General features: G+C 41.8%; 3 protein-coding genes across 7 annotated transcripts; 2 read left to right on the top strand and 1 right to left on the bottom strand.

Annotated features, from left to right (window-relative positions):
* Positions 1 to 10,335, top strand: LOC105453473. Its single transcript, XM_011695471.1, has 14 exons — positions 1 to 183; positions 1,422 to 1,575; positions 2,257 to 2,918; positions 3,002 to 3,178; positions 3,588 to 3,955; positions 4,144 to 4,404; positions 4,544 to 4,900; positions 5,008 to 5,254; positions 5,354 to 5,562; positions 5,649 to 5,787; positions 5,969 to 6,216; positions 6,292 to 6,460; positions 6,534 to 6,697; positions 7,490 to 10,335. Exons 1-14 carry the CDS (start codon positions 124 to 126, stop codon positions 7,593 to 7,595), a joined length of 3,321 nt encoding a protein of 1,106 aa, XP_011693773.1. The 5' UTR covers positions 1 to 123; the 3' UTR covers positions 7,596 to 10,335.
* Positions 10,336 to 10,384: 49 nt separating this feature from the next.
* On the top strand, positions 10,385 to 12,455 carry LOC105453472 (peptidyl-tRNA hydrolase 2, mitochondrial). Of its 5 annotated transcripts, none has more exons than XM_011695469.1 (4): positions 10,819 to 10,995; positions 11,458 to 11,662; positions 11,748 to 11,939; positions 12,237 to 12,455. In XM_011695469.1, the coding sequence occupies exons 2-4, from the start codon at positions 11,489 to 11,491 to the stop codon at positions 12,417 to 12,419; spliced, it is 549 nt and encodes a 182-aa protein (XP_011693771.1). In that variant the 5' UTR covers positions 10,819 to 10,995; positions 11,458 to 11,488; the 3' UTR covers positions 12,420 to 12,455. The 5 variants fall into 5 exon arrangements, with proteins under 5 accessions (XP_011693772.1, XP_011693771.1, XP_011693770.1 ...); XM_011695468.1 differs by having other exon boundaries at positions 10,941 to 11,026; XM_011695467.1 differs by having other exon boundaries at positions 10,957 to 11,168.
* Positions 12,456 to 12,534: 79 nt separating this feature from the next.
* Positions 12,535 to 22,387, bottom strand: LOC105453471 (tetratricopeptide repeat protein 28). The gene is made up of 15 exons (XM_011695464.1): positions 22,268 to 22,387; positions 21,434 to 21,691; positions 20,958 to 21,360; positions 20,295 to 20,852; positions 19,874 to 20,169; positions 19,260 to 19,725; positions 18,649 to 19,056; positions 17,787 to 18,164; positions 16,853 to 17,633; positions 16,039 to 16,712; positions 15,442 to 15,944; positions 14,936 to 15,298; positions 14,616 to 14,853; positions 14,307 to 14,525; positions 12,535 to 14,067 (listed from the first exon to the last, which is right to left on the bottom strand). Exons 1-15 carry the CDS (start codon positions 22,289 to 22,291, stop codon positions 13,409 to 13,411), a joined length of 6,228 nt encoding a protein of 2,075 aa, XP_011693766.1. The 5' UTR covers positions 22,292 to 22,387; the 3' UTR covers positions 12,535 to 13,408.
* Positions 22,388 to 23,605: the final 1,218 nt, after the last annotated feature.

Here is a 23,605-nt window from a genome sequence, read left to right as displayed (position 1 = left end):
GAAATCTTGGAGAATATTCGTCGGTTATCGGCGGATGCCGATCTGCTGCTGCTGCTGCTGCTGCTGCTGGCACCCCTCCCCGTGCGCGGTCCGCGGTCTGGTGTCGTCGACGGTGCGGTGTCAATGACAGCTGGACGCGATTATGGACGCGATGATGACGGCAGTCAATGGCGTACGCGCGCGGTAGGTAGACGCACCTGCAGCGTGTCGATGTGTCAGCGTCGGAGTGTCGCCGCTTAGATTAGATCGCCGTGTTCGCGGGTGCCGCCGCGCGGATCCGCGCGATGCGCCGCTGATCGTAGGAGTGGTCGTCCCGGGTGGCGGTGAGTCGAGTCGAGTCGAGCGAGCCGCGCCGAGCGCGGGTGGCCGCCCGCGTACCGCAGGGGAACCGTATGTGTGTTTATCATTTTCGTCCGCGGATGTTTACGGCTGGCATGTTAAATGGCAATGAACATGGAAGTGGCGGAGGCGTCCGGGCTGACGTCCGACGCCCGTCCCTCGGCGGCGACGGACGCGCGCGCCGACGCTAACTCGACGGGGGCTACCCACGAGGGATCCGCCGCGAGTAGTGCGACGCCGTTGCCGCGCGCCGACGACGACGACGCGACGGGCGAGCAGGGGCCCGTCGTCGACGCGCGACCGACGACGAGCGCCGGTGACGAGGGAGCGACAGCGGGGGAGAGGCCGTCGCGCGCGAACGACGCCGACGACGACGACGGCCCGGCGCGCGTACCGCAGTCCCCGTTGGCCTTCACCATCGATTTCGGCGGTAGCAAGGAGGTGGACACGGCGAGGTTTCAGAACCTGTTCGAAAGGTACAACGCCAGGCACCGGCGAAACCTCTCCACGTCCAAGGTACTTGAGATTCTGTATTGTTTTTTAAATAATGTGTATCACATGTGAAGACATTTAAACGCGTACTGCATTGTATGCAAGCAGTCAGCCAAGAGATTCGAAGGATTATAATACAGATTGGCGCATCGACTGCGTCCAAATTAAGTTTGTATTTCATCACCAAAGTCTATTGATATAATCTGATAGCAGATTACCAGCAGAAACGTCAGAAACCAAGCAGAATTACTTGTGACATTTAAATGGGACATACGATTCAAATCTTTACGCAAAGGCTGATTCTGCTTGATTTCTACAATATTCTGCTAGCAAATTCTATTATCTTTCTATTGGCATTCTGCCGGCAAACAAATTTGTAGCAGACAGCTTTAGACAAAATCTGTCTTCGATAAATTTAACTGTCTGGCAAACTTGAAACTTGCAAGTGTCTTTTTGTAATAAAGTAAAATTTCTTTTTATTGAATGACAAATTGTCATTTAATATAATCTTGGTATAAGAATATATTAAATTATTATAGTAGTTTTATATAAAATATATTGTATCATAAATTGTATATATTTGTTTTTAGGTAGAAGTAAAATCAAAGAAATCGAGCACTATATTGTCTCCAAACTTGGTGCAGAAGCAGAAAGTTCCTAGCACTCATTCGGAGGGTTACTTTAGTAGCGAGGATGATTCAAAGCGGAAAACTGACCAATTATCAGAAAGACTTAAACAATTAGGTAAATGTTCATTACACTTTTGTTCTTTTCCTTTTTTTTCTTTCTAAAGAACAATTCCGTTTAATAATTATAATTAATATATTTTAAATTTTAAAAGACAATATTTTATAATTATTTTATTACATTAATTTTTATAAATAACGTATGAAAAGGAACTTACACTAATAATATTTAAAGTTAAATGTTAGTAGTGCTTGTAAAATTTATTATTAAATCTTTAAACTGAGAGAATTCTGATAAAGTCTGATAGATCCTTTAATGTGAATCCTGTATTGAATGCCTGTGATGTATGACTCATGGTGAAGTCATCTTCAAGCTTCTTAATATTCCTTACAAGTGCCTTCTACCTATTCTGAATGATATAGCCTGCTGACATATTAATGACTTTGATGTCATAACCGTTCCCATGTTAGGAATTATGTGTGATTTTCCTCCAGAAATTACGAATAATATTGATTATTCTGTCATCATTTTTGTGATGCCTTTGCTTTTTAAATTTTAATATTTTAGAAGATATATATGTCTGTTTTCCGAATCACTCTACAAATATTAGAAATTAAATTAAGAAGAATTGCATATATTGTATTCTATTTGTTAAACTGTATTTATTTTTATAAATAAATTTTATTACTTTTCTTACATCTTATTCTAATCAAGGTTCGAATTGTGTATGTTCTTTAGGTGTCAAAAATTCTTCGAGAGCACATTCTAGCACAAAGAAGTCTACGAACGAACAAGTGGATCCCTCTCATCAGAATAAGCAGTATTTAATGACAAGGTCCTGTGACGACGAATTACGTCACAGCAAACTGTCGTCGCAAGGCCTGTCGTTGGAGCTTGAAACCAACGAAAACGTGTATTGGCCATCCCAGAGGTCCGTAACGATAAACGACTTGAGTCGCATTCAGATCAGCAATTACGACGACGACGAAACTGAGAAGCGATACACGAAGAACATCGAGTACATCGACGTTAATCACGAGTGCAAGGAGGTGAACAGTGTGGAGGACAACAAGGTGTCCAATATGAACTATCTCACCGACGATTTCAATATAAAGAACGCGAGTGAGAGCGAGAACAATTTGTCGAGCGATCAGCGAGAGCAGTTTGTCAGTTACGCGATGGATCTGAACGCGGACGATATCGCGGACACCAATCTGGACGCGTTCAACGTGAGCAACGTCGACGCCAGTTCCGACGGCGCGGTGAGCGAGGCCGGGACGTACACGATTCACAAGGACTACACCGACGAGGAGAAAGCGAGGATGGACATCGACAAGGTTTTCAGCGTCGGTGTGCTGACTGAAGACGAAAGCAACGAGGCATACGTTCATAATTTCAAGGTAGATAACATCAGCAACGAGGTATTCGCATACGTAATGCGCGCGAGATACGTTCACGATATACGATCTCACATTTTTTACAGATGAGCATTTCACGCGATAATAACGCATGGATATCGGAATGGGCCACTCAAGTAGCGGAGCACAACTCTCTGCCTCCGATAATAGGCGGCTCGACGGGTCGTACGCCGCCCCTGAGTCCCACCAAGATACCGTCTCCGATTCATACTAGATCTCAACGAGTGTCACGCAATCGCTATGTATGTATCGCACATTTTATATATGTAAAAAAATATGATATCTGTAGAATAGCTATATAGAAAATACTATTTTTAAATATCTTTAAAAAGTGAGAAACATCTATTAAATATACCTCTTGAGAGAATCTATGTAAAATGTTTAAACGAGTTTGTATTATACTTGCTTGCTTGTTTTGCCACATTATTTTTAGACTATCGACCGCTATCGGTCCTAACAACAAAATATTTTATAGAACAGCAAATTTTTTATGTTTTATGTTATATATATATATATATATATATATATATATATATATATAGTTTCTCTTGAGAATTATAAAAATCTGAAGACATCCTCGTTATCTTAATGTTTGTTTTTCAATTGTCTTGTGACCCTTTTTTTCTAAATATTTTTATCTTTTGCGCGCAGGAACAGTCACCTGACAGCAATCTGGACACGGACTCGTATGTACGAATAAAGGAAAGGCTCGGCTTAGTTTCAAGTCAGCATCAAATTATAGACTCCGGTGGAGAATCCGATGATGACACCAGCAACAGTTACAACACGCCGCCTAACAGCTCACAACGTACACCTGTACATAACACCGTAGTTAGACGCGGCAGCTTGTCCGAGTCGTTGTTTCGACGAGCGAACAACAACGAAAATAGGCGAAGCGTTCGAAAATACTTAAGTTCGGCCAAATCGAAGACTGCTGATACTAATGTAGAATTACTGAAGAGCCCGTCCCAGGTCTTGTCGCCTCCCCATTTTGAGAGAAGAAGTAGCTCTCTAGATAGGTGAATAATTTGTTTCACATTACATTTTGACGAATTCATTTATTAGCAACAATAATAACCAGCGTATTTCGCATTAATTATATATACAAGTTTTTGCAAATGTAGAATTTTGTAGCTGCATATGGATTATTATCGAATTTTTTTGTACTTTGAGAAAACCTCATTTTTTTTCTTCAATTCTTCTACAGGAAAGAATATGCTTCTGATACAGCGGAATCTAATACGTCCAGAAAAAATAGTGCGAAGTATAAGGAAGATTTGAAACATACGAACAGTCCAATTTTAAGCCGTCTCAGACCACCTACGCCAAAATTGACTAACAGCCCAATTGTTAGCCGTAAGGCTGCTGCAACGAAGATACTCAATTCTCCCTTGTTAGAAAGACCTAAGCATTTAGCGAAACCGTCACAAGCGAAAAATATAGGATATTTTACGTGTGTCGAAAATAGGTACATATTTTTCATAAAATATAAAATTAAATTAAATATATAAAATTATATATTTTAAATTATATATATATAATTTTGAAACGTCACAATTAATCTCAAAGCGATTAATGTATCTCATTTGTGTCATTTTTTTTTACAGTCCATATATGCTGAGAAAGTCCAACAGCACTACGAACTATCACGAAGGAACTAGTTATTTTGATAAGGACATGCCTATTAAAGCGCCTAGTATGCTACGAAACAGTCCGGAGCTTCAACGGCTGAATATACAAAGATCGTCGAGTAACGCGAGCATCAGGAACATGAAGTCGCAGAATCTCGTGTCGCGTCGCAGCAGTTTCAACAGCAGCGACATCGACAGAATATCGAGAGGAAAATATGCCTCTATCGCGTCCGACAGTAGCAGCGAGGCTGGTGAACAACAAAGGAAATCTCCTCTGACGCCAATCTCATCTGGAATCAAGTTGAATAGGGCTTTCAGCATAAGGAGAGCGAGGTATCTTATGCGGAAACTAAACGAAATGCTATCGGAAAATACAAAGAATTTCAAGTATATTCTGCTTTGGTTTTTATAGAAAATTGAGCTGGATGTATTATTTACAGATTAAACTGCGAGTCCGATACAACGCCGAATACAACCCCCGAAGAGAGACGCAGGAGAGCGCAGTCCGAAGTTAAGACTGTAGCGCCTATGAACAAGCAGCAAAGCTATCATCGAATTCGCACAAACAGTGTCGGAGCGCATAGCAAGGATTCGTCGAAGAAACCCGAGACAACGAAATTCAGAGTACCGTCTATATCCAGGACCGATACTGGGAGATTCAGTATGAGAGCGCCAAAGCCGACTCATGTAAGCGTCTGTGTTATTATTATTATTATTTACTTATAGGAATTATTTTGTCTGTAGGATGTTTTAAATACAATTTTTCTTGTTCTTTCTTTTCTTAAGCATCCTCCCGGTCAGAAAGCGAATCAGAAGCCAAGTAAAGATCACAAAAAGTCCGGCAGAAGTAACTCCAGTCTTACGTCGAAGGAGGTGGAGTTTCAGAATTGGAAGCGGCGGAAAAGTTACGATCCGATGAAGGCAGCGGCCGAAGGGAGAAAGAAATTAATAGACAGTACAAAGAAACATCACAGTATCGAGGACGGTTCCGACAAGTGAGTTTTTGGCGGAAAAATATACGAAATGTTTGCGCGAGTAATAAGCGTAGTCAGTTTTTCGAAAGGAGCGATTTGTATTCCAGCCATGACAGTTCCGTGCTGAGATCCGCGAGTTTTCACGGTACAGGGGGTGCCCTCTCGTTAGCCAACGATTGGTCGGATAATGAATTAAATTACTGTTACGAGGACAACCAAGTACCACCGCCTAGTAGTCCACAGCTGGTACGTGCGTGTGTGGATTGTATATCAATTTATTAAAGTTGCTTATTGACAAATTTGATTGCTGATTTTCAATAAGCTACAATCGTATATCAAATTTATTGACAAATTTGATTGCTGATTTCAATAAGCTACAATCGTATATCAAATGCTTTCTGAAATTGTAATGACTGTAATTGATTAGGAGAGCGACAGTGATCTGGAAACTTCGTCTTATCTGCAAACAACTCAGAACGTCGTGTCCGCAATGTCCGCTCGCATGACGGGATATCGTCCACCACTCGTTTCCGATAACGAGAGCGACGAGGACACGAGTCATAGCCTGCGTCCGAATATATCGAAAGAATTACGCCATCCGAGCGATACGGAGAGCAGCGACGAACAGCATCCACACTCTCCTACCTCCAGCACTAAATACAACAAAGAATTTAGGTATGTACTTTTTTCTTTTTTTTTTTTACATTTTGATGATATCTTCGTGCATTCAACCATATTTCTTCTCTCTAGTTTGCGTAAAGCAAAATTGGATCTACAACGAACAAAACCTGTGTCTTCCAGCGCGAGCAAAGCTAAAAATTTGTCGCACGATGCACATAGCAAGTCTGAGTCGCTTTCCAGTATCAACAGAACGGATTCTGGACGACCTAGTATGCGAGCTAACAGAGGCCTGAGCTTGGTAGGTGTAATATTTTTTAAATAAAATTTTTAGTAAAATTTAATAACATAAATATATGAATGCATGTATATAGCCTAAAAGTAAGCCGAAAGAACAAAAGAAGCCATCGATGCCAAATGTACGGGAAGTCGAGATGCAAAATTGGAAACGTCGCAAGAGCTACGATCCCATGAAAGCCGCTATGGAAGGACGGAGAAAAGCCAACCTGGCGAAGAAAAATGCAGCTCTGTCACCGAGGTAAGTCGAAAGTTGATTCAGCCTTTCGTAAAAGAACTGACACGAGGAACTTTTTCCAGATAACGCGAAAGTCCAGAAGTTCACTCTTGGTCTTTCGCATTGTCTAGGATACATTACTATTAATTGAGGAAATAATCATTTTACTTGTTATATTTTGTTGTTAGGACCGATAGCGATCGATAGTCTAAAAATAATGTGGCTAAACAAGCAAGCGGTATAGTACAAACTCGTTTAAACATTTTATCTAGATTCTCAAGAGGTTTAATAGATGTTTCTCACTTTTTAAAGATATAAAACACTTGTACTGACACGAATGCTTGTTCTTTTTGCATTGCACTAACTCAGAGTTAATGAAAAAATAATTATATTATTGTTCTTAAAATCTTAATTTCTACCAGATTAAGATTTTAAGAACAATAGAAGATACTGTACTTATATTTAGCGTTAGTTTATCTACTTTAGTGATGTGTTGCTTTTGCACTTTTGTGTCTATTACCCGGCTCAATCTCATTTAGTGCGCTCCAGCAATCAAGGAACCATTAAACTTATTTCTACGGAAAGAATATAGTGCGCCGTAATTAAATACATAGAAATCTAATCATTTTATTTGTTCAATATTGAGATTGCGTTTGATTTTAATCAGATAGTCACTTTTAGCGATAATGTGCGATGTAAATATGCGTAAAGCTGTCTTTTTTCTCTTGATAAAAAAGGGTGTAAAAAATGGAAGAGATTTATTTCTTCACTTGCTCATAATTCAACTGTTCTAATTTTACTTCTATCTTATTTTAGTCACGTAGCGAGATCGCAGAGTTTTCATGGATCAGTAGGGTTAGCAATCAGCGATTGGAGCGACGAGGAACCGGTCATATCCGCAGACGAAGGCCCACTTTACTAGGGTTGTCTTAGAGCTAGTGGGTGGAACACGAAAACGAGCACATGCGTAAGATAAAGCCAATTACAAAAAGTTCTTATATATATACATAAATATATATAAATTGCAAGAGTAAGCGAATTTTACAGGATGTTATAGGAATTAAGCACTCCTATGTCTAAATATAAATCTATTGAAAAAGAACGTAGTGAGCCAAATAACTGGGAGAAGTCTTTTCTATATTATAAATTTGTGGGTTATATCGACTGCCCATTTTTCTAAATCCTGAGTTACGAAAATGCGCTTCCTAAAGGTGATATTTAAAAATTTAATGCCGAAATTAACGATATTAGTATTGAAACGTCCAATTGTTTGTGATTAATTTCTACGAAATGTCCCTCTTTTCTCAAATTATTTCGTGCTTTTTATTACGTGCGTAAAGTGAAAAATATTGCCTAAATATGGAGTATGTTTCACGTGTACAATAATATTTGAAAGGGAAAGAATATTAAGAAAGGATGTCTCGAGATGTCTCAATTGTCAAGCGAGAATATATTCAGTTTATAATAGGGAGTGCTAAATATACATATATACATAGAAAGAGAGAGAAATATATGTGTGTCATTGGTTTAATTATGATTGGACCAATCGTGTAGCGTTTATGTACAAATGTTTTTATCTATGTTAAACGTATTTTTTTCACATTGGTGCAGGCGATTCGTCTAATTATGAAATATTTTCTTGCATAATAATAACTTACGAATAATATAATTATTTTTCATTAAAAACGGAAAGAGCAAACGCGCGAGAAAGCTTTGCGTCTTGATCTTTCTTTGCGTCTTGATCTTTCACGATTGCGAGAGAATACAAACTCACGTCGGTACTCGCGATTTCTTTCTGCTCATACAAATTATTGACTCAGAAAGAACGATGTGCTATATGCTCTCTTCCAAAGCGCGCAATGAATTGTAAAGATTTTTCCTCTACGATAATTTAATGTGATCATGAAGGGCTTTACAACGATCTTAATTATTAAGGTGTATATATCACTGTCGATCAATTTAATTTTGTACATTCTTTCTCTCAATTTTACGTAAGAACTAATCGATATTCGGTTCTCAATTTGGTTCGAGGAGATTGTCTCTGTAACATACTCGACCAGATAATATTAAATGACACTGACATAAGACATATTTTATACAGAGGTACTTGTTCAAAGGAATGTATCACTTGTTCATCATATGCTTGTTGTTCCAATATAAATTCGATGAAAATTTTATCTAAATTTCCTAGCGAATTTCGTGAAATCTCTACAAGTTCGTTGTGCATATCGCAAGCATTATGATAAAGAGTTATATTAACGCTGCCTTTATTGCATAATTCTCGGCAGATCGTACCATCATACTAAAGCAATTTTTCTCGCTTTAATGTTCGTATCTCGGCGTTAAAGAAATGAAAATTTAAATTGAGAAATTTATATTTTCTTACTGATACAACTTACAATTCGTTGAGTTACATTTCTCAACAAATTATTGTAACAAGTGGAATTATGCGATAAAGGTCGCAAAAGAATGTGATATTATGACAGGATTAGAAAGTTACTGAGTTAAATATGGTAGTAATACGAATTTTTTTGTTAAAAATTAATAGATGAATGTTTAATAATTTTCCTAATTATGTTTCAATTATATATGTTCGGTTCTAAAAATGTTTAATTCTATAGCATTATGCAAAATTTGTTAATAATATTGCGAAGATAATTATAGGAATATGCTGTGCGTTAAAATTCATATTTGTTTTTTTATTATTCGAGCAATTATATTTATAAAAAAATATTTATTATAATGTTTTTTCAAGATACATCCCGATATTTATAGAATTGACATTTGAAAGAATTTATCATATTTTATACAATAACATGCCGCGTATTCGAAATTTTTTTTTACAAATCTATGCGTATAATTAAAATATCTCTTGCGAGCGTACAAACTTTTCATAATGTTTTTGAACACGTTTCTTCGCATTCTTTGAAAAGAGATGGGCTTCCAATGTGCACACAAACACGTACCAATATATTTTCGAGATAGATACATGGAGTGGATACACATATTGCGTACGTCATTTTAATTTTGTAACTGGAAATATGAGGATCATCAAGGTAAAGGAAATCATGTTTCTCAATTTTAATTGTGATTTTATTTTTCTCGGAAAATGTAATCTCAAGCAACAAAGAGAAATTTCGATTATTTCTAGAGATACTTGTCGCCCGGATGTCCTCAAATTTCTAGATAGATTTAGCGCGAGCGACGATACGTAGAGCATCTTATTTTGCCAATTTTCTAAATATCCGATTATTAACGGATTTTAGTTTTCTTTTCATTAATGATACCCTACATCAAAATGTCGTCTTGTTAATATGATCTGAATTGTTTGTCTCTAAGCGCTATGTACACATGATTGCTGTTATTCACATAATAGGGTGTAAAATATATGTATGTGTTTCTCATCTTGTTTTGTCACACAGAAAGAAGCACGTGTAATAGCAATGCGATATATATTTTTGTATATTCAGAGCCTACAGAGCTGTCAAGCGCGTTAAGTTCCAATTCTACTGTTAATTAACTTTTATTATAAAGTATATATGTACACAATTCTTTGGCAGAGAAATGTTATACATGATAGTGAAATATAGCATCCGTATCGTAAATAAGAGTGTGTCAATCGATCGTATGTATCGTAATAATATATAAGTGTAAATTGCAAAGCAGCCGTTTGTTTCTTTATTTGGGGAAAAATTTGTGTTTCTACGCATAAATCATGTCATGTCGTCGAATGATCAAATCGATCTATTGGAAAGTGAAAAAAAAATTTATTTTGACATTTTATTTCAATCCGTTTTACCTTTTTTTCTGTGTATAAGTGTGAAGCGTTTAAAATTTTACATACAACGATCATTTGTAAAACACCAGATTGCAATAACAGTTATCTCGATTTTTTTAGATCGTACATAGCTCATCGTGTTAAATGAAAGAAAGAGAATAAAGTTGGAATTTTTGGTCTTGGAGTACGAAAAATAAACGTCTTCACTCTTGAAAAATGCTTTTTCTGCATACGTTTTTATTTCGGCGACTGCACATACGTAAAATTTTAATTATATATGTTACTATACAGAATTTTTTAATATTTGATATTTTAATAAATAAATTATAGTTTTATATTAATTTAGTTAATAGTAAGTAGGTATAATAATATAATTTTGTAACTAAGAAATTTGATTAATAGAACAAAAAACACACAGTTACGTGTGTGACAAGTGTCGAGTTTCTCTTCAGAGGTCTCTAGCGTTGCCTGCAATCGCGATACACACCTGATCAACTGATCACATGATCGCGCATGATGCTGGAGTGAAAAATGTGATTGCCGGGTTTGTTGACATCGCTATTTCATTTTAGAGAGTAATGCTTCGCATCTCCTTTAAATTAATCATATATACGTGACTCGTAACTTGTGCAAATAAATGTATACAACATAAAAGAATTTTCCATAAAATATTGAAAATCTGTCAGAGTTGGGAGGTTATTTCACTTTGCAGTATACGTTCGTATATTTTCTTTTATCTATCTACAAATTACTGTGAGTGACTGTATGTTTTTTTAACTCGCGCGTACGTCAAATTAATCATCTAAACGTGTATATATACGTGACTCGTAATTTGTGTAAATAAATGTATAAAATATAAAAGAATTTTCCTTAAAATACTGAAAATACCTTAACAGTTGGGAGGTTATTTCACTTTGCAGTATTCGCTTGTATATTTTCTTTTTATTTATCTACAAATTACCGTGAGTGACGGCATGTTTTTTTTAACTCGCGCGTACTTTTGCAGGTTTTATCTTATCGTACATTAATTAAAAATCATGGACGCTATCATCGACACGATCGTAGCGCAGGCCACGGATCCGAAAGTGGCGTACATGGCCGCGGTCCTCTTCGGTTATTGTTTATATAAACTCATAACCATGACCATGAATAGAAAGAATCCTCGTTCCCGTGCGGAGGTCGACTCCGACGAAACGGATGACGATGACGTGGTAAGGAAAACAATACGACTTGTCTTCGAATTTCTCTCTGATGATCCATTAAACAGTCAATTACAATTGTTTCCTCTTTACGCAGACGTGCACAGACAAGTATGACGAGGACAGATACAAGTTGATCCTGGTAATTAGAACAGATTTGAAAATGGGAAAGGGGAAGGTGGCAGCCCAGTGCTCGCACGCCGCCGTCGCGGCGTACAAGGCCGCCAGGAAGTATCCAAAGATTCTGAGAGCGTGGGAGGAGTCTGGCCAGGCTAAAATCACTCTCAAGGTATTGTATCTCGAATGATACTAAACAGTATAGACACTGCTAATTGATAAAGAGGAAATATATATTCTTATTAAATGTATAATTCACAATTCCATTCGTATCGGTCCAATAAATATATTTAATAAAATATTTCTTATGACACGAACCAGAGTTGTGAGGTTTCGATCGAAAGAGGCCGTCGCTTGACGTTTAAAAAATATATTTAACTATACACAGTTAAAATAAATATCTTTCGCACACACGCACGTATGAGGGGAAAAAAAGAGGATACGTTGATAATAAATAATTAATTTCCAGGTGGACAGCGAGGCTGCTCTTACGGAGATAGCGAAGGAAGCGAAAGCTGCGGGTCTCTTGTCGAACGTCGTACATGACGCGGGGCATACGCAAATACCAGCGGGAAGTAAGACGGTATGCGCGGTCGGGCCGGGCCCAGAGGAGTTGATAGATCAAGTAACCGGGCATTTAAAGTTATTTTAAATCGTTTATCGAATAAAGAGATCGAGTCTTTTGATATATCCTTGATTTTATTTTTAATATCCCCCAAATCTTGCTTGCTATTTAAATTATCAGTCTGTTGGCAAAATTTATTTCAGTTACTACACGCAGAGACATTTGTAACATAGTAAAAGTTGATGTTAATACCTTTTAGAATTTTTACCGTTTTCAATATTCACGTATGTATATTATCGATAAGACTAACATTACATGATTTTTATTGTCTTTTTTTTATCGCTTTGCCAAGAATTTTCAGATTAACAATTTAGTAAAATACACGAGTAACACAATTTTCCTTCGTGACAAGCTTTAACAGATGAATTCATCTAACACATTTCTCTTAAATATAATACGTATTTTTGTATATGTGTGCATGTGTGTGTGTTTTGCGAAGTATAAACGTAGTATAGAATGTCAATCTGATTTGAGAACCGCGTTCTCTACTTAGAACGCGTGATTTGTAAGAAACATGATAGTCGAAGTAATAGAGCTCGGATGTGCAGCTGATATTATTTGTTGTATTACATCTAGACAGATAAAATCATAATTGAGAGCGAAATATGTAGATAAGTTGATTCTTTCAGTTCATTAAACATCCGAACTCTACGAACTGACTACTTGAGCATATTAGCGCTTATTAGCGAGATTACTTCGTCCTTGTACGTTATATATAGATCTCGTTGCATCTCGCGAGCTCTCCGCGGCATATGAAAAAAAATGGACATGTATGCAAATATGTGCATTTAGAAGAGTATTAAAGCATTTATGGTTCCTAGAGTGTATATACTTTCAGGGTTTCATCTTGAATACCAAGAAATATATTGGCAAGTGAATACGCGCCCTTCGCCGTCGATCGTTTACTGCCGATCCTGCCGTGACTGCAAAAGGCGACGACCCACGTACTCCCGATGTGTCTCCCATTCTTTGGTACCCAGTACTATACTCCGCTTTAACTTATAAATATAAATAATCTATATCGGTGGCGCGGGTGCTTTCCGAGGTATTTTATTCGAACTGGCGGCGCTGCACTGCGACTCCGCGATGGATCTACCGTCGGCCTCGTCCCTCCGGCAGAGCTCCGGCTCGTTCTGCATCCAATTCTGCGTCTGACCGTGGCCCCCCACCGTCGTCTTCGCCGTCTGCGACTCCTCGTTCTCGGACACGGCGCTCACCTCCTCCAGCAGCTTCGACAGGGACGGCGCGAGACCCAGCCCCAGATTGCGCTCGTGGTACACCTCCGAGATCGTGGGCGTGAGCTCGCGCGTCAGGCTTGTCAGGGAAGTAGCCAGGTTCCTCAGGTTTTGCGGATGCGTCTCCGTGGGCTGCGTCACGTCGGTCTGCGCGCCGCAGATGTCCTCGTTCGCCGTCGCGGAATGCCGCGACTTCCTCGACGAACTCGTGTCGATCTCCGTCCTCACGCTCAACCTCTCCAGCACGTTGGCCGGCAACGGCGGCAACGGCTGCCGTCTCAACACGGTGGCGTGGCCGTTGTCCCAATCTGTCACCGAGCTACTCGAGCTCGAGCCGGGCCTCACCAGATTCTGATCGGGATAGAGATTCCGGATACGGGCCTGATGGTTCAAGTTAAGCGCCACAGGAGGACTAGGTGTAAATGCCACGTCTGATTCACCTGGAGCATCCGAACATTATTACGTTATTAATATTTTGTTATGTCTTATTGATATTTTAAATTTCTGCGTAAGATATATCTTATGAAATTTCTGTAAGATATATTTGATCCCTATGTAAAATTTTCGCCGATTGTGTGGCTCGTGATGATTCGTCTTTTAATATTTGACAAAAGACAGAAAGTCAACTCGAGTGCTCTGTTTTGTATAATTTTAAAATATTTATATATATTATATATACCTCCACCATTTTGACATGGTTGTCGTGCCGGTATCAAGACGTTCGGTGGTTCCATGGTTTTCCCGTCTGGTTCGCCACGATGTCGTACGTAACTTGCGAAAGCTCCTCCCAATCGTGGCCGTTCTACCAGGCCGTTTTTCTCGGTATGGGCAACGGAAGCTAAACTCTCCATTGAACTGCCCGAATCCAAGCTGAGACTTTTAGGTGCTTCCTGCGTGTCTGCAATTGATAATACACACATTACACAAATGAATACAATTAATCTACATTTATTAATATTATCATGTATCAATACGAATTTCAATTTACCGAATAATGCGAGAAGAGCTTGAAGAGCAAACTGAACGGCTCTACGTGAGGCTTGCTTGCCTGTTCTCAGTATCACTTCCGATTGCCCGACTTCCATCAAGTCGAAGCCTAAGCTAGCGAACAGCTCGTGTGATCCTGACGCTCTCCAAACGTGTACGGGCAATATAACTTCTTGTCCTTCCGTGGCGCAGCTGGCTCTTCTCATGGCAGCGATTACGTCTTCCGCAGCTTCTGGCGCCTGAGAAATATTTTTAAAATAATTAATTAGAATCGAAATCCCGTACGAATTTGGTTAAACGTTAATTGAAGTGAGTCAGTACTTGTAAGAGCCTAGCCAAAGCGTGCAACGACGATTGACCTAATCCTAGTAGAGCTTGCAAGCTGGCGCTGCATCTCGTCAGTCTTTCCTCGGGATCGCTTTGCGGGAAGAACACGGAGGACGGTATGCCGTTGCCGGCCGGCTCGAATCTGAATCCCACGGACATGAGGAGCTCTCGCCAACCGGTGGCCGCGCCCACCTTGTTCTCGATACTACGCTGAGTCGTGTACATCGCGTTCTTCTGCCCACGATGAATTCTCTGCAACGATTTCTCTACCAGATGAAGCGTCACTCGCAGCGCGTCCCTGCTCTGCTCGGGACCGCCTCGCAATAATTCCGCCAGCGCTTGACCCATGAGCGCGACCTGGGACAAGAGAAAAAAAAAATTAAAATGAAAAAGAAAAACGAAAAATTATAATTAAAGCTGCAAAACTTAGAAATACGATTAGATTTATCTGGGACGTTTCAAAGCTTTAATCAATTGATTTTTTTCATTTTGCATTTTACCTTGTTGGACAATCTTGCGTCTCCGCCGATAAGCAGCCAACCGGCCCAGTTAGCGGGATGAGCAAAGTGTCTGGTATGCTGAACGGTCTGCATCGCCTCGGCCAATGCACGTGACGCTCTCGCGCCCTGCAACATCGCGCTGTAGAATGCCCGTAACAAGATGCTGCCGGCGGTCGGTGGTACTGCCCACATCCCAATGAGAACACATTGCGCGCCCGCGCTCAACAAAGTTTTGGCGAGATTCTGTATACCGTCCGATGTGGCGTTCGTGCAATCTACGTTGCTCCAACTGTTACCGCTGGACACGACCACCAGGCGAGCGGACATCTTCAGCCTGAGTAAATCCGATTGGCTTATCAGGTACTCCGGCCTCTCGGACGGCTCCTCGCACTGATCGGGCGAGAACGCTAGGCTGCCGTTACTCCAGAAGACCGGCACCGTCAGGTGAACGCACTCCGCATCCGGTAGAGACCGCAGAACCGCCGATCTGGTAGCTTCCATTCCTGTCGTGAATAAATGAGAGAAAATTGTATGTTAACTACTTTTCGCGAAGTCGGTGGAATTAAGAAAATTTTTAGAACTGCAGCCGACGCTAACCAGTCATTGCGCGAGCCTCCAATAATTCGGCGACTATTTCCGACTCGGTCTCGGTGGAGGCGACGCTCTCGACCCAACCGTACTCCTCTCGAATGTCCTCCGGCAGAACAGGATTTCCGGCGACGAGCGCGGCTACGGTAGCACCGCCCTCCAGCACAGGTGTTTTCGATCTCTTTCTGAGCGCCGCAAGAGACGGCACCACCAACAACGAAAATCTCTCGCACAGATAATCCTCGCCTGGATTGGACTGCAAAGCCGGGAACGGCGCCAAGTAGAGAGACTTCTCCACCACCATGATCAGCTCCTTTCGCGGCGGCGGTAGCAGATCCTCGAACGGGGCAAGGAGAAGATCGTAGAGCACCTGTATCGGCAGCGGCGCCTGCCACGTAGGTCCTTTCGCACCTCGTCCCCAACGGGCGCTTCCGGCGCGGGAGCTCACGGAGCCGACGCTGAAGAGGCTGCTCAAACTGTAGGAACTGGCGTTCAAGTGATGACCCCTCGACGGGATTTTGGTGGATTCCTCGACAAGCTCGTTGCTCTCGTCCAGCAGCGCTTCGCGCGCTTGTAGGACTCTCTTCTCCAGACCTACCCCGTCGTCCAATGTGGTAGAGTGGAATCGTAACAGTCCACGTCCTGGCGCTAAGCACCACGCATGCAATTCACATCCCACCTCGCTGAAACAATAGTTGTAAATTTCGTTCAATAGTTTTAATCTTTTAAGAAACACGGAAACAGACAAATTATGATTTCACTAAATTTCAAATAAATTATATTTCGCTTCAAGTTGTAATACTCGTTTGCAAAAAGGTCATACCTGTAGTACAGGATAACTCCGCGCTGTCGATCAATAATCTCGGAATAGTGAGCCGCGTCGTCCAGGGAATTGCTCTTGGATCGTCTGGATCTCTCCGCCCAATTCAGAGCCTCTTCGGCCCGATTTAGACTGATTAGTACCTTTTGCAACATTCTGTACGTTTCCGATAGCAACTCGGCTCGATTGGGTTGACCGCAAGAAAGGGACATGGAAGTTCCGTCTAACGATTCCAAGAGATTCGCGGCCTTCTCCAAGTGTTCGACGGAGATGATCGCCTCTCCGGTCTCCCAGTGCACGAGGCCAAGTCTGTGCCGCAGCCTGGCGGCTTCTTCCCGCCTGCCCAGGCCCTCGGACAAGGACAGACCAGACTGCAGATAGCTTAGAGCGCGCGGCAGATCCCCGCACAGATGATGGAGTCGACCTAGACTCGCGAAAGCCGCCGCTCGGGCGGGTTGATCGCCCGCCGCGGCCGCAAGGCTCAACGACTGTTCCTGCAACCTTATAGCTTCCTCGTATTGTCCCAACGTCTCCTGAGTCACTCCCAGATTGGCACATGCGCGCGCTTGCAATCCGGCAGCGTCCAGACCCTCGGCGATCGACAGCTCCAACTGATGGTGACGTAACGCCGAATTCGGATCGTCCATCAGAAGGTGTACCGCTCCCAAACCGCTGGCGGCTTCGGCCTCGGCCGCTTTATCGCCGAGTCCGCGAGCGAGGGCCAATTGGTGCGACAGACAACTGACGGCTTGCTCGTGATTTCCTAACGCGGCATGTACTCTGCCTGCAAATTAACATTCAAGCAAGTATCAATACATATTGTGTTAATATTAGGCGATCGAATGGTTTCTGTAAAAACATATCTAGTAAAAACAATTTATATATTTTTTAAATTTAATAAAATTAATCTAAATTTTATTTTGTCATATCAGTTTACCTAGATCACCGTAGGCAGCACCTCTCGCCTCGGGACTGTCCACTTCATGAGCGGCCACTAATCTCTTCTCGAAACATACCAAGGCTTCTTGTAAATTTCCGGTAGCCTCGCGTGCTCTTCCCAATCCCCTGTACGCTCTCTCCTGATCTCTTATGCTTTTCAATTTCGTAGCGGCTGTCAGTTGCTGTTCGTGGCACTTAATAGCTTCTTCCAGATCGCCCAAGGCCTCGTAACAGTCTCCCAAATTTCCGAGAGCTCGAGCTTTGTCGAGTAAAGCGGTGCCGGTAGTTAGCGGTTCTAAAGTTGCTAACTGTTGCTCGAAATAACCGATAGCGTCCTCGTAATGCGTCATATTAAGCCTAGCTATGCCCAAATTTCCTAATAATAAAAAATCATAGTGTAAGAAGAAAAATCGTTCCTAACTTTTCAAATTTAATTATACTTTAAAAAAAATTATGTTTATTTTTATACAATGAATTATTTCCTTTTTTATTCTAGCACGTCATATTCTGTACATTTATATATTTAATTTATCTTTCTTATTTGAAACAAGGAATTTTAAATAGATATCTCAAATATTTTATTTAAAATTAGCTAAGCCCAAATTTTCTAATAATAAAAAATTATAGTATAAGAAAAATGTTTTTTAACTTTTCAAATTTAGTCATACTTTTAAAAAAAATTATGTTAAAATTATTTCTATACAAGGAATTATCTTCTTTTTTATTCTGGCACATCTATTCTGTATAGATATTTATATATTTAATTTATCTTTGTTATTTAAACGAGAAATTTTATAATAGATATGTCAAATATTTTACTTTAAATTCTACAAATTTAAATATTATAAATTTTAAATTACCTAATGCTTGAGCTTCAACTCCAGAATCCGCTAGTTCCTTCGCCCTCTCCAATTGTTCTTGATAACACTTGACCGCATGAGTGTACTGTCCCAGTGCCATATGCACAGCGCCCAGGTTTCCGTGTGCCCTGCACTCGCCGCGCAAGTCACTGGCTTCCTGTCTCAGAGTTAATTCCTGCGTGTGAAAACCGAGAGCCTTGTCCAAATTCTTCGTAGCTCGATGAGCGATCCCCAATGCGCCGTAGGCAGCCGCTTCCAGGCAACGATCGGCCGCTTGACGTGCCAAATTCAACTGACGTTGGTGCATCTTGATAGCTTCGTCGACCTCTCCCATGCGTAACAAACAATCGCCGATATTTCCGAGAGCGCGAAACTTGCCGGCCAGATGTTTGGTCATGTGTGCAATCGCTGCATTAAAAAATTAATTATTTATTACAATCTATTATCATTATATATTTTATTTTTATATTTATTCTCTTATTAAAACATAAGAGAAATATATTAAAACGTAAGTGTTTTAATATGTTTCTCTCTTATGTTTTAATATATTAATATATAATTATATAAAATGTTAGTCAAAATATATTTTAAAGCTACGCAAGAGTTCTTACCCAAATAATATTTTTGACATTCCAATGCGGTGTCCAGATTTTCCAGCGCCAAGTGGGCCAATCCCAGATTGCAGTAAGCTCTACCCATCCCGGATTTATCCTGCAAGTCCTTCGCTAGCGCTAAATCCTGATCGTAGTATCTGACCGCCTCCCGATGATTTCCCAGGCAGTAGTGAGCGTATCCCAGGAAATGGCACGCTTTAGCCTCTCCCTCAACGTCGTGCAATTCTTGCGACAACATCAGATAGTGCTCGTAATATGGCACCGCCTCCTCGAATCTACCGCGCGAAGAGAGGCAATTGGCGAGATTCAGCAGGGCGCACGCCTCACCAGCCGTGTCCTTCAATTCGCGCGCTATAGCTAAGTGAGCCCGGTAGTGCCTCAATGCCGCTTCGTGGCCTTGCACCGCCTGATAGGCGACCGCCAGGTTTCCGTGCGTGCTGGCTTCTGAGCTGCGATCGTTTACCTGAACGACAAACTTCTCGTTAACAGAGTTTTTATGATGATAATATATTTAGCATAGGGATTAGTATATAATATATAATATATAAATATAATATATTTATCCTAGGAATCCTCCATATGATAAAATATTTATCTATCCTATCGCCTACCTCTTTGCTTATCGTTAATTCCTGTTTGTGGTACTTGATGGCTTGTTCGTAATAACCCAAGGCGTTGTAAGCATTGCCGATGTTTCCGTACGCTCTACCCATACCGGCCTTGTCTCCTAACGATCTCGCGATTCCCAAGTGTGCCTGATGTAATTTCAAGGCGGCGTCGTGCTCGCCGAGCAGTTGGTACACTATGCCTAGATTGCTGCAGGCTCGTCCCTCGGCCACCTTGTCTTTCGTCACCAACGCGACGTCGAGCTGTCTCTGATGCCAGAGCTTCGCTTGCGCCAAGTCACCTACATTTAAATTAAAGTTACGTTAATGTAAATGAAAATTAAAATAAGAAAAACAAAAATATTACAGCTTATATATTATCCTAATATATTATATTTTTTTAAATAATAATTATCGTTATCGTCACCTGCACATCTAGCGGCGTGACCTAATCCCGCGTAAGCTCTGGTCTCGATCGCTCTGTCTCCGAGCTCCTGAGCTATTCTCAAAACGTTCTCGTGATAAGCCATCGCCTGCCCGAAATTTCTACGATAGTGATGAGACGATCCCAAGTTACTGAAGGCCCTCGCCTCCTCCACGCGATCACCCAGTCGTCTGGCTATCCTCAGGTGCTGCGTGTGGCAGTCGACAGCGCTTTCGAACTCCCCCATCGCCAAATAGACCGCCCCGACGTTGCCGATCTCGCGGGCCTCCTGCAGTCGATCGCCCATCTGCTTCACCAATTGCACGCACTGCTTGTGGGAGGCCAGAGCGTTCGGCAAATCGCCGATCGCCGTGTAGACGTGTCCCAGACTGGTCAAGGCCGATGCCGCCGCCTGCGTGTCTTTGCACTTCATGGCTAGAACAAGTTGATACCTATGAGCCGTCAGAGCCTCCTTGAAGCTGCCCTTGCTGAAATAAGCGGAGCCCAGATTGCCGTGGGCTCTGCACTCGCCCTGCGTGTCCCCCAGGGAACGCGCCACTCCTGAAAGAAGTTTAATTGTCAGTAAATAAGAGCTTACCCTGCGTTAAATTAAAAATTGAAAAGAATCAATTGAAAAAATTTCCGCTCGGCTTATCTGTGACTTACCCAGATCCTGCTGCATGTAATTGATCGCCTTGTCCAAAGAGTTCAGTGCCCAGTACGCGCTGGACAGAGCCGAGAATACGGAGCCCCTCAATTTCAAGCTGCACGAGCCGATGGTGAGCGCGGCTTCCAGCACGCCAGCGGCCGCCCTGTACTGCCCGGCTCCGAGCAGCTCTTGACCGACCACGGATATAACGACGAACGGAGACTCGTCGAGCTTCATCGCGCGCAACTGTTGGAACGTCGGCTCCAACGTCGGTCGCAGCGGAGACTTCAGGGACGCCTCTACCAAGCCTGACAACAGTTGATGATTCGACGCGTCGTGAGCTAATCCCGTGCTGAAGGCAACGAGTGCCTCTCCGTGACGTCCTAGGCATTGCAGTGCTACTCCCTGCCGGTAGTACGCCTGAAAATCCGATTGCTACAGATACGAAATTGGACGAGATGCGACTGGGTGGAATACGGGAAAGAGTGCATACCTTTGGCCACTGCGGACTCAGCTCGGTAGCTCTGACAGCGTCTTGCAACGCGAGTGCGAATAATCCCATTTTGAGCCTGGCGGCCGATCTGTTTGAGTACAATACGTGACTGAGGGGATCCAAGGCGAGAGCTTCCGTGTACAGTGTCGCGGCCAGTGCGTAATCCCCATTCTGGCACGCCGTGTTACTCCTGCGCACCGTCTCTAAGAATAATGCCCTCGATCCAGCGGCCAAGGCCGACGTACCTTCGGGCTCCACCTTCGTCAAATTACAGCACAATCTTATTTCCCACTTTTTATTAATAGATAAAACTAAGCTGCTTATATTAAGTTAAGACAAGCGTAGTTACAAATCTATGAAAATAAATCTACAAAAATCTATGGAATTAAAAGTGGCCCACTAAACGAATATCTGTTATTTCCATTCTTAACTGTAATAAAATACATAAATCAAAAACCTTGAACTCACAACGTCAATCAATATAAATACAAAATAAATTATATTTAAATTATATTGAAAAAAACAAAATAATTTTGTAAAAGATTCCAAATAGAGCTGAAATTTAAGAAAATACTATCAGATTTTTATAGAATTTACTATTAACATATATAAATTTACAGTATTTATTATACCACATTTATAAATGATTAACATATCTAAATTTCTCCACTATGAGGGATAGAAAATAAAAATACAAACTAGCATCAATAAAAAAAATGAATGAATAAATATGTAGACCAATTAAAGAGACTGTCAAAACATGCAACAAGAGATGTGAGCGAGGGTCTGACCTCAGAATTGGGCCCAAAGTAGCAACAGGAATCTCGTAATTACCTCAGAGATATCCCTATGAGACATTGCTTAAGACGAGCTAGTAGCATCCTCTGGCATGGGCATCATCTGCGGCGTGCTGGCATGAGGATCGGGCCCCGGATTGAAACGTGCGGATTGAACCTCTATCTCTCTCTCTCTCCTGTCTCTCCCGCTCACGACGGGACTTACCTCGGCACTACCTTCCCTCGACGACGTCCGCTCGTAAATTAAACTCTCTGCGTGTACGCGCGTTACATTGTTTCACCGCGCGCGAGCGGTAATAAGGGGGTTTCTTTTCGCTAGAACGGGCAAATGGGACCGATTAATAAAAAAGGAGGGAGGCAGGCGTCTTAGGGGGGCACCCACTGCATTCCTCAGGCACAGCCATCTTGGAATGTGACCCCGGGTCCCCCCGTCGGGCCCAGAGCGGGGCCGGCACTGCTGCCTGCCGCCTGCCCGGTGCTGTTTGCTTCTTCTATGCGCTCCTCTCCTCCTCCTCCTGTACCTGCTCGCCGGGCCCCCGATGAGGCCCCGGCCGTGTGTTGCCCCGCTCGTTTTGCAACACTATCATCAGCATATGAGCGTGCAAAACGAGCGCGCGCGCACGCACGCACACACATACACACTATACATGCATACACACACACACACACACACACACGTGGAAACGTTCGCCACGCGCGCGAAAATACGGGGGCCCGCGACGGGGACCCCGATGCGCTGCTTTGCAACAGCAACCGCTCCGCATCTCGCGCCTCGAGTATCAAGGGGGGCCGCTTTTCGTCTCGCCGCTTCATAAATTCCATGTTGATTCGCTAATTATCTTATAGATGAGGAGGATCTCTCAGGAAACAATCGGACGCCTCCACGAGCTCTTCGGGACAGTCTCTGTTAACCAGAGATACCGTTATGACTTGGATATACCTTGCATGCATATGTAAAAATGTAAATGACGAAAGATCTTATTCTTTATGCGACGAGAGGAAAAGTTGATCAATGTTGATGATAAAAACTATGACATTTTATGCATTGAATTGAATAATGAGCATGAATAAAAATTCAATTTTTTGAATAGTTCCTGAAGATTAATCAATATCTCAAATATTACCTTTGTTCCTCCACGTGCCGAGGGCAATCAGGTAATCTTACGATTATTGTTTTCTAAACGTCGAAAAAAGGCGAAAAGCCAAGCGAGCGTTTTAAAAAGTATCGTCCAATGCGTTCCTGAGACGGCAGTTTCCGGGATTATTTTTACGGAGGCTCTTGAAGCTCTGCCAGCTTATACTAAAAAAAACTGCGTTATTGAGAACGGAAATAAAAAGATATCGAAACGCGTGGAAATCCTTGACTGCTAAATAA

The sequence above is a fragment of the Wasmannia auropunctata genome, unplaced genomic scaffold (genome assembly GCF_000956235.1).
Source record: "Wasmannia auropunctata unplaced genomic scaffold, wasmannia.A_1.0 LD335999.1, whole genome shotgun sequence".
In the NCBI taxonomy this organism is placed as follows: domain Eukaryota; kingdom Metazoa; phylum Arthropoda; class Insecta; order Hymenoptera; family Formicidae; genus Wasmannia; species Wasmannia auropunctata.
Note: the sequence above shows the minus strand (reverse complement) of the source record. Positions and strands in the feature narration are given on the sequence as shown.

Excerpts from the sequence above, each read along its gene's own strand:
- LOC105453473 (XM_011695471.1), top strand. The coding sequence starts at position 124 with ATGACAGCTGGACGCGATTATGGACGCGATGATGACGGCAGTCAATGG. Across the intron at positions 5,788-5,968 it reads CGCCTAGTAGTCCACAGCTG|GAGAGCGACAGTGATCTGGA; the intron begins GTACGTGCGTGT and ends GTAATTGATTAG. Across the intron at positions 6,698-7,489 it reads AATGCAGCTCTGTCACCGAG|TCACGTAGCGAGATCGCAGA; the intron begins GTAAGTCGAAAG and ends ATCTTATTTTAG.
- LOC105453472 (XM_011695469.1), top strand. The coding sequence starts at position 11,489 with ATGGACGCTATCATCGACACGATCGTAGCGCAGGCCACGGATCCGAAA. Across the intron at positions 11,663-11,747 it reads AAACGGATGACGATGACGTG|ACGTGCACAGACAAGTATGA; the intron begins GTAAGGAAAACA and ends CTCTTTACGCAG. Across the intron at positions 11,940-12,236 it reads AGGCTAAAATCACTCTCAAG|GTGGACAGCGAGGCTGCTCT; the intron begins GTATTGTATCTC and ends ATTAATTTCCAG.
- LOC105453471 (XM_011695464.1), bottom strand. The coding sequence starts at position 22,291 with ATGTCTCATAGGGATATCTCTGAG. Across the intron at positions 15,945-16,038 it reads GGAGGCTCGCGCAATGACTG|GAATGGAAGCTACCAGATCG; the intron begins GTTAGCGTCGGC and ends TATTCACGACAG. Across the intron at positions 15,299-15,441 it reads ACGCAAGATTGTCCAACAAG|GTCGCGCTCATGGGTCAAGC; the intron begins GTAAAATGCAAA and ends CTCTTGTCCCAG.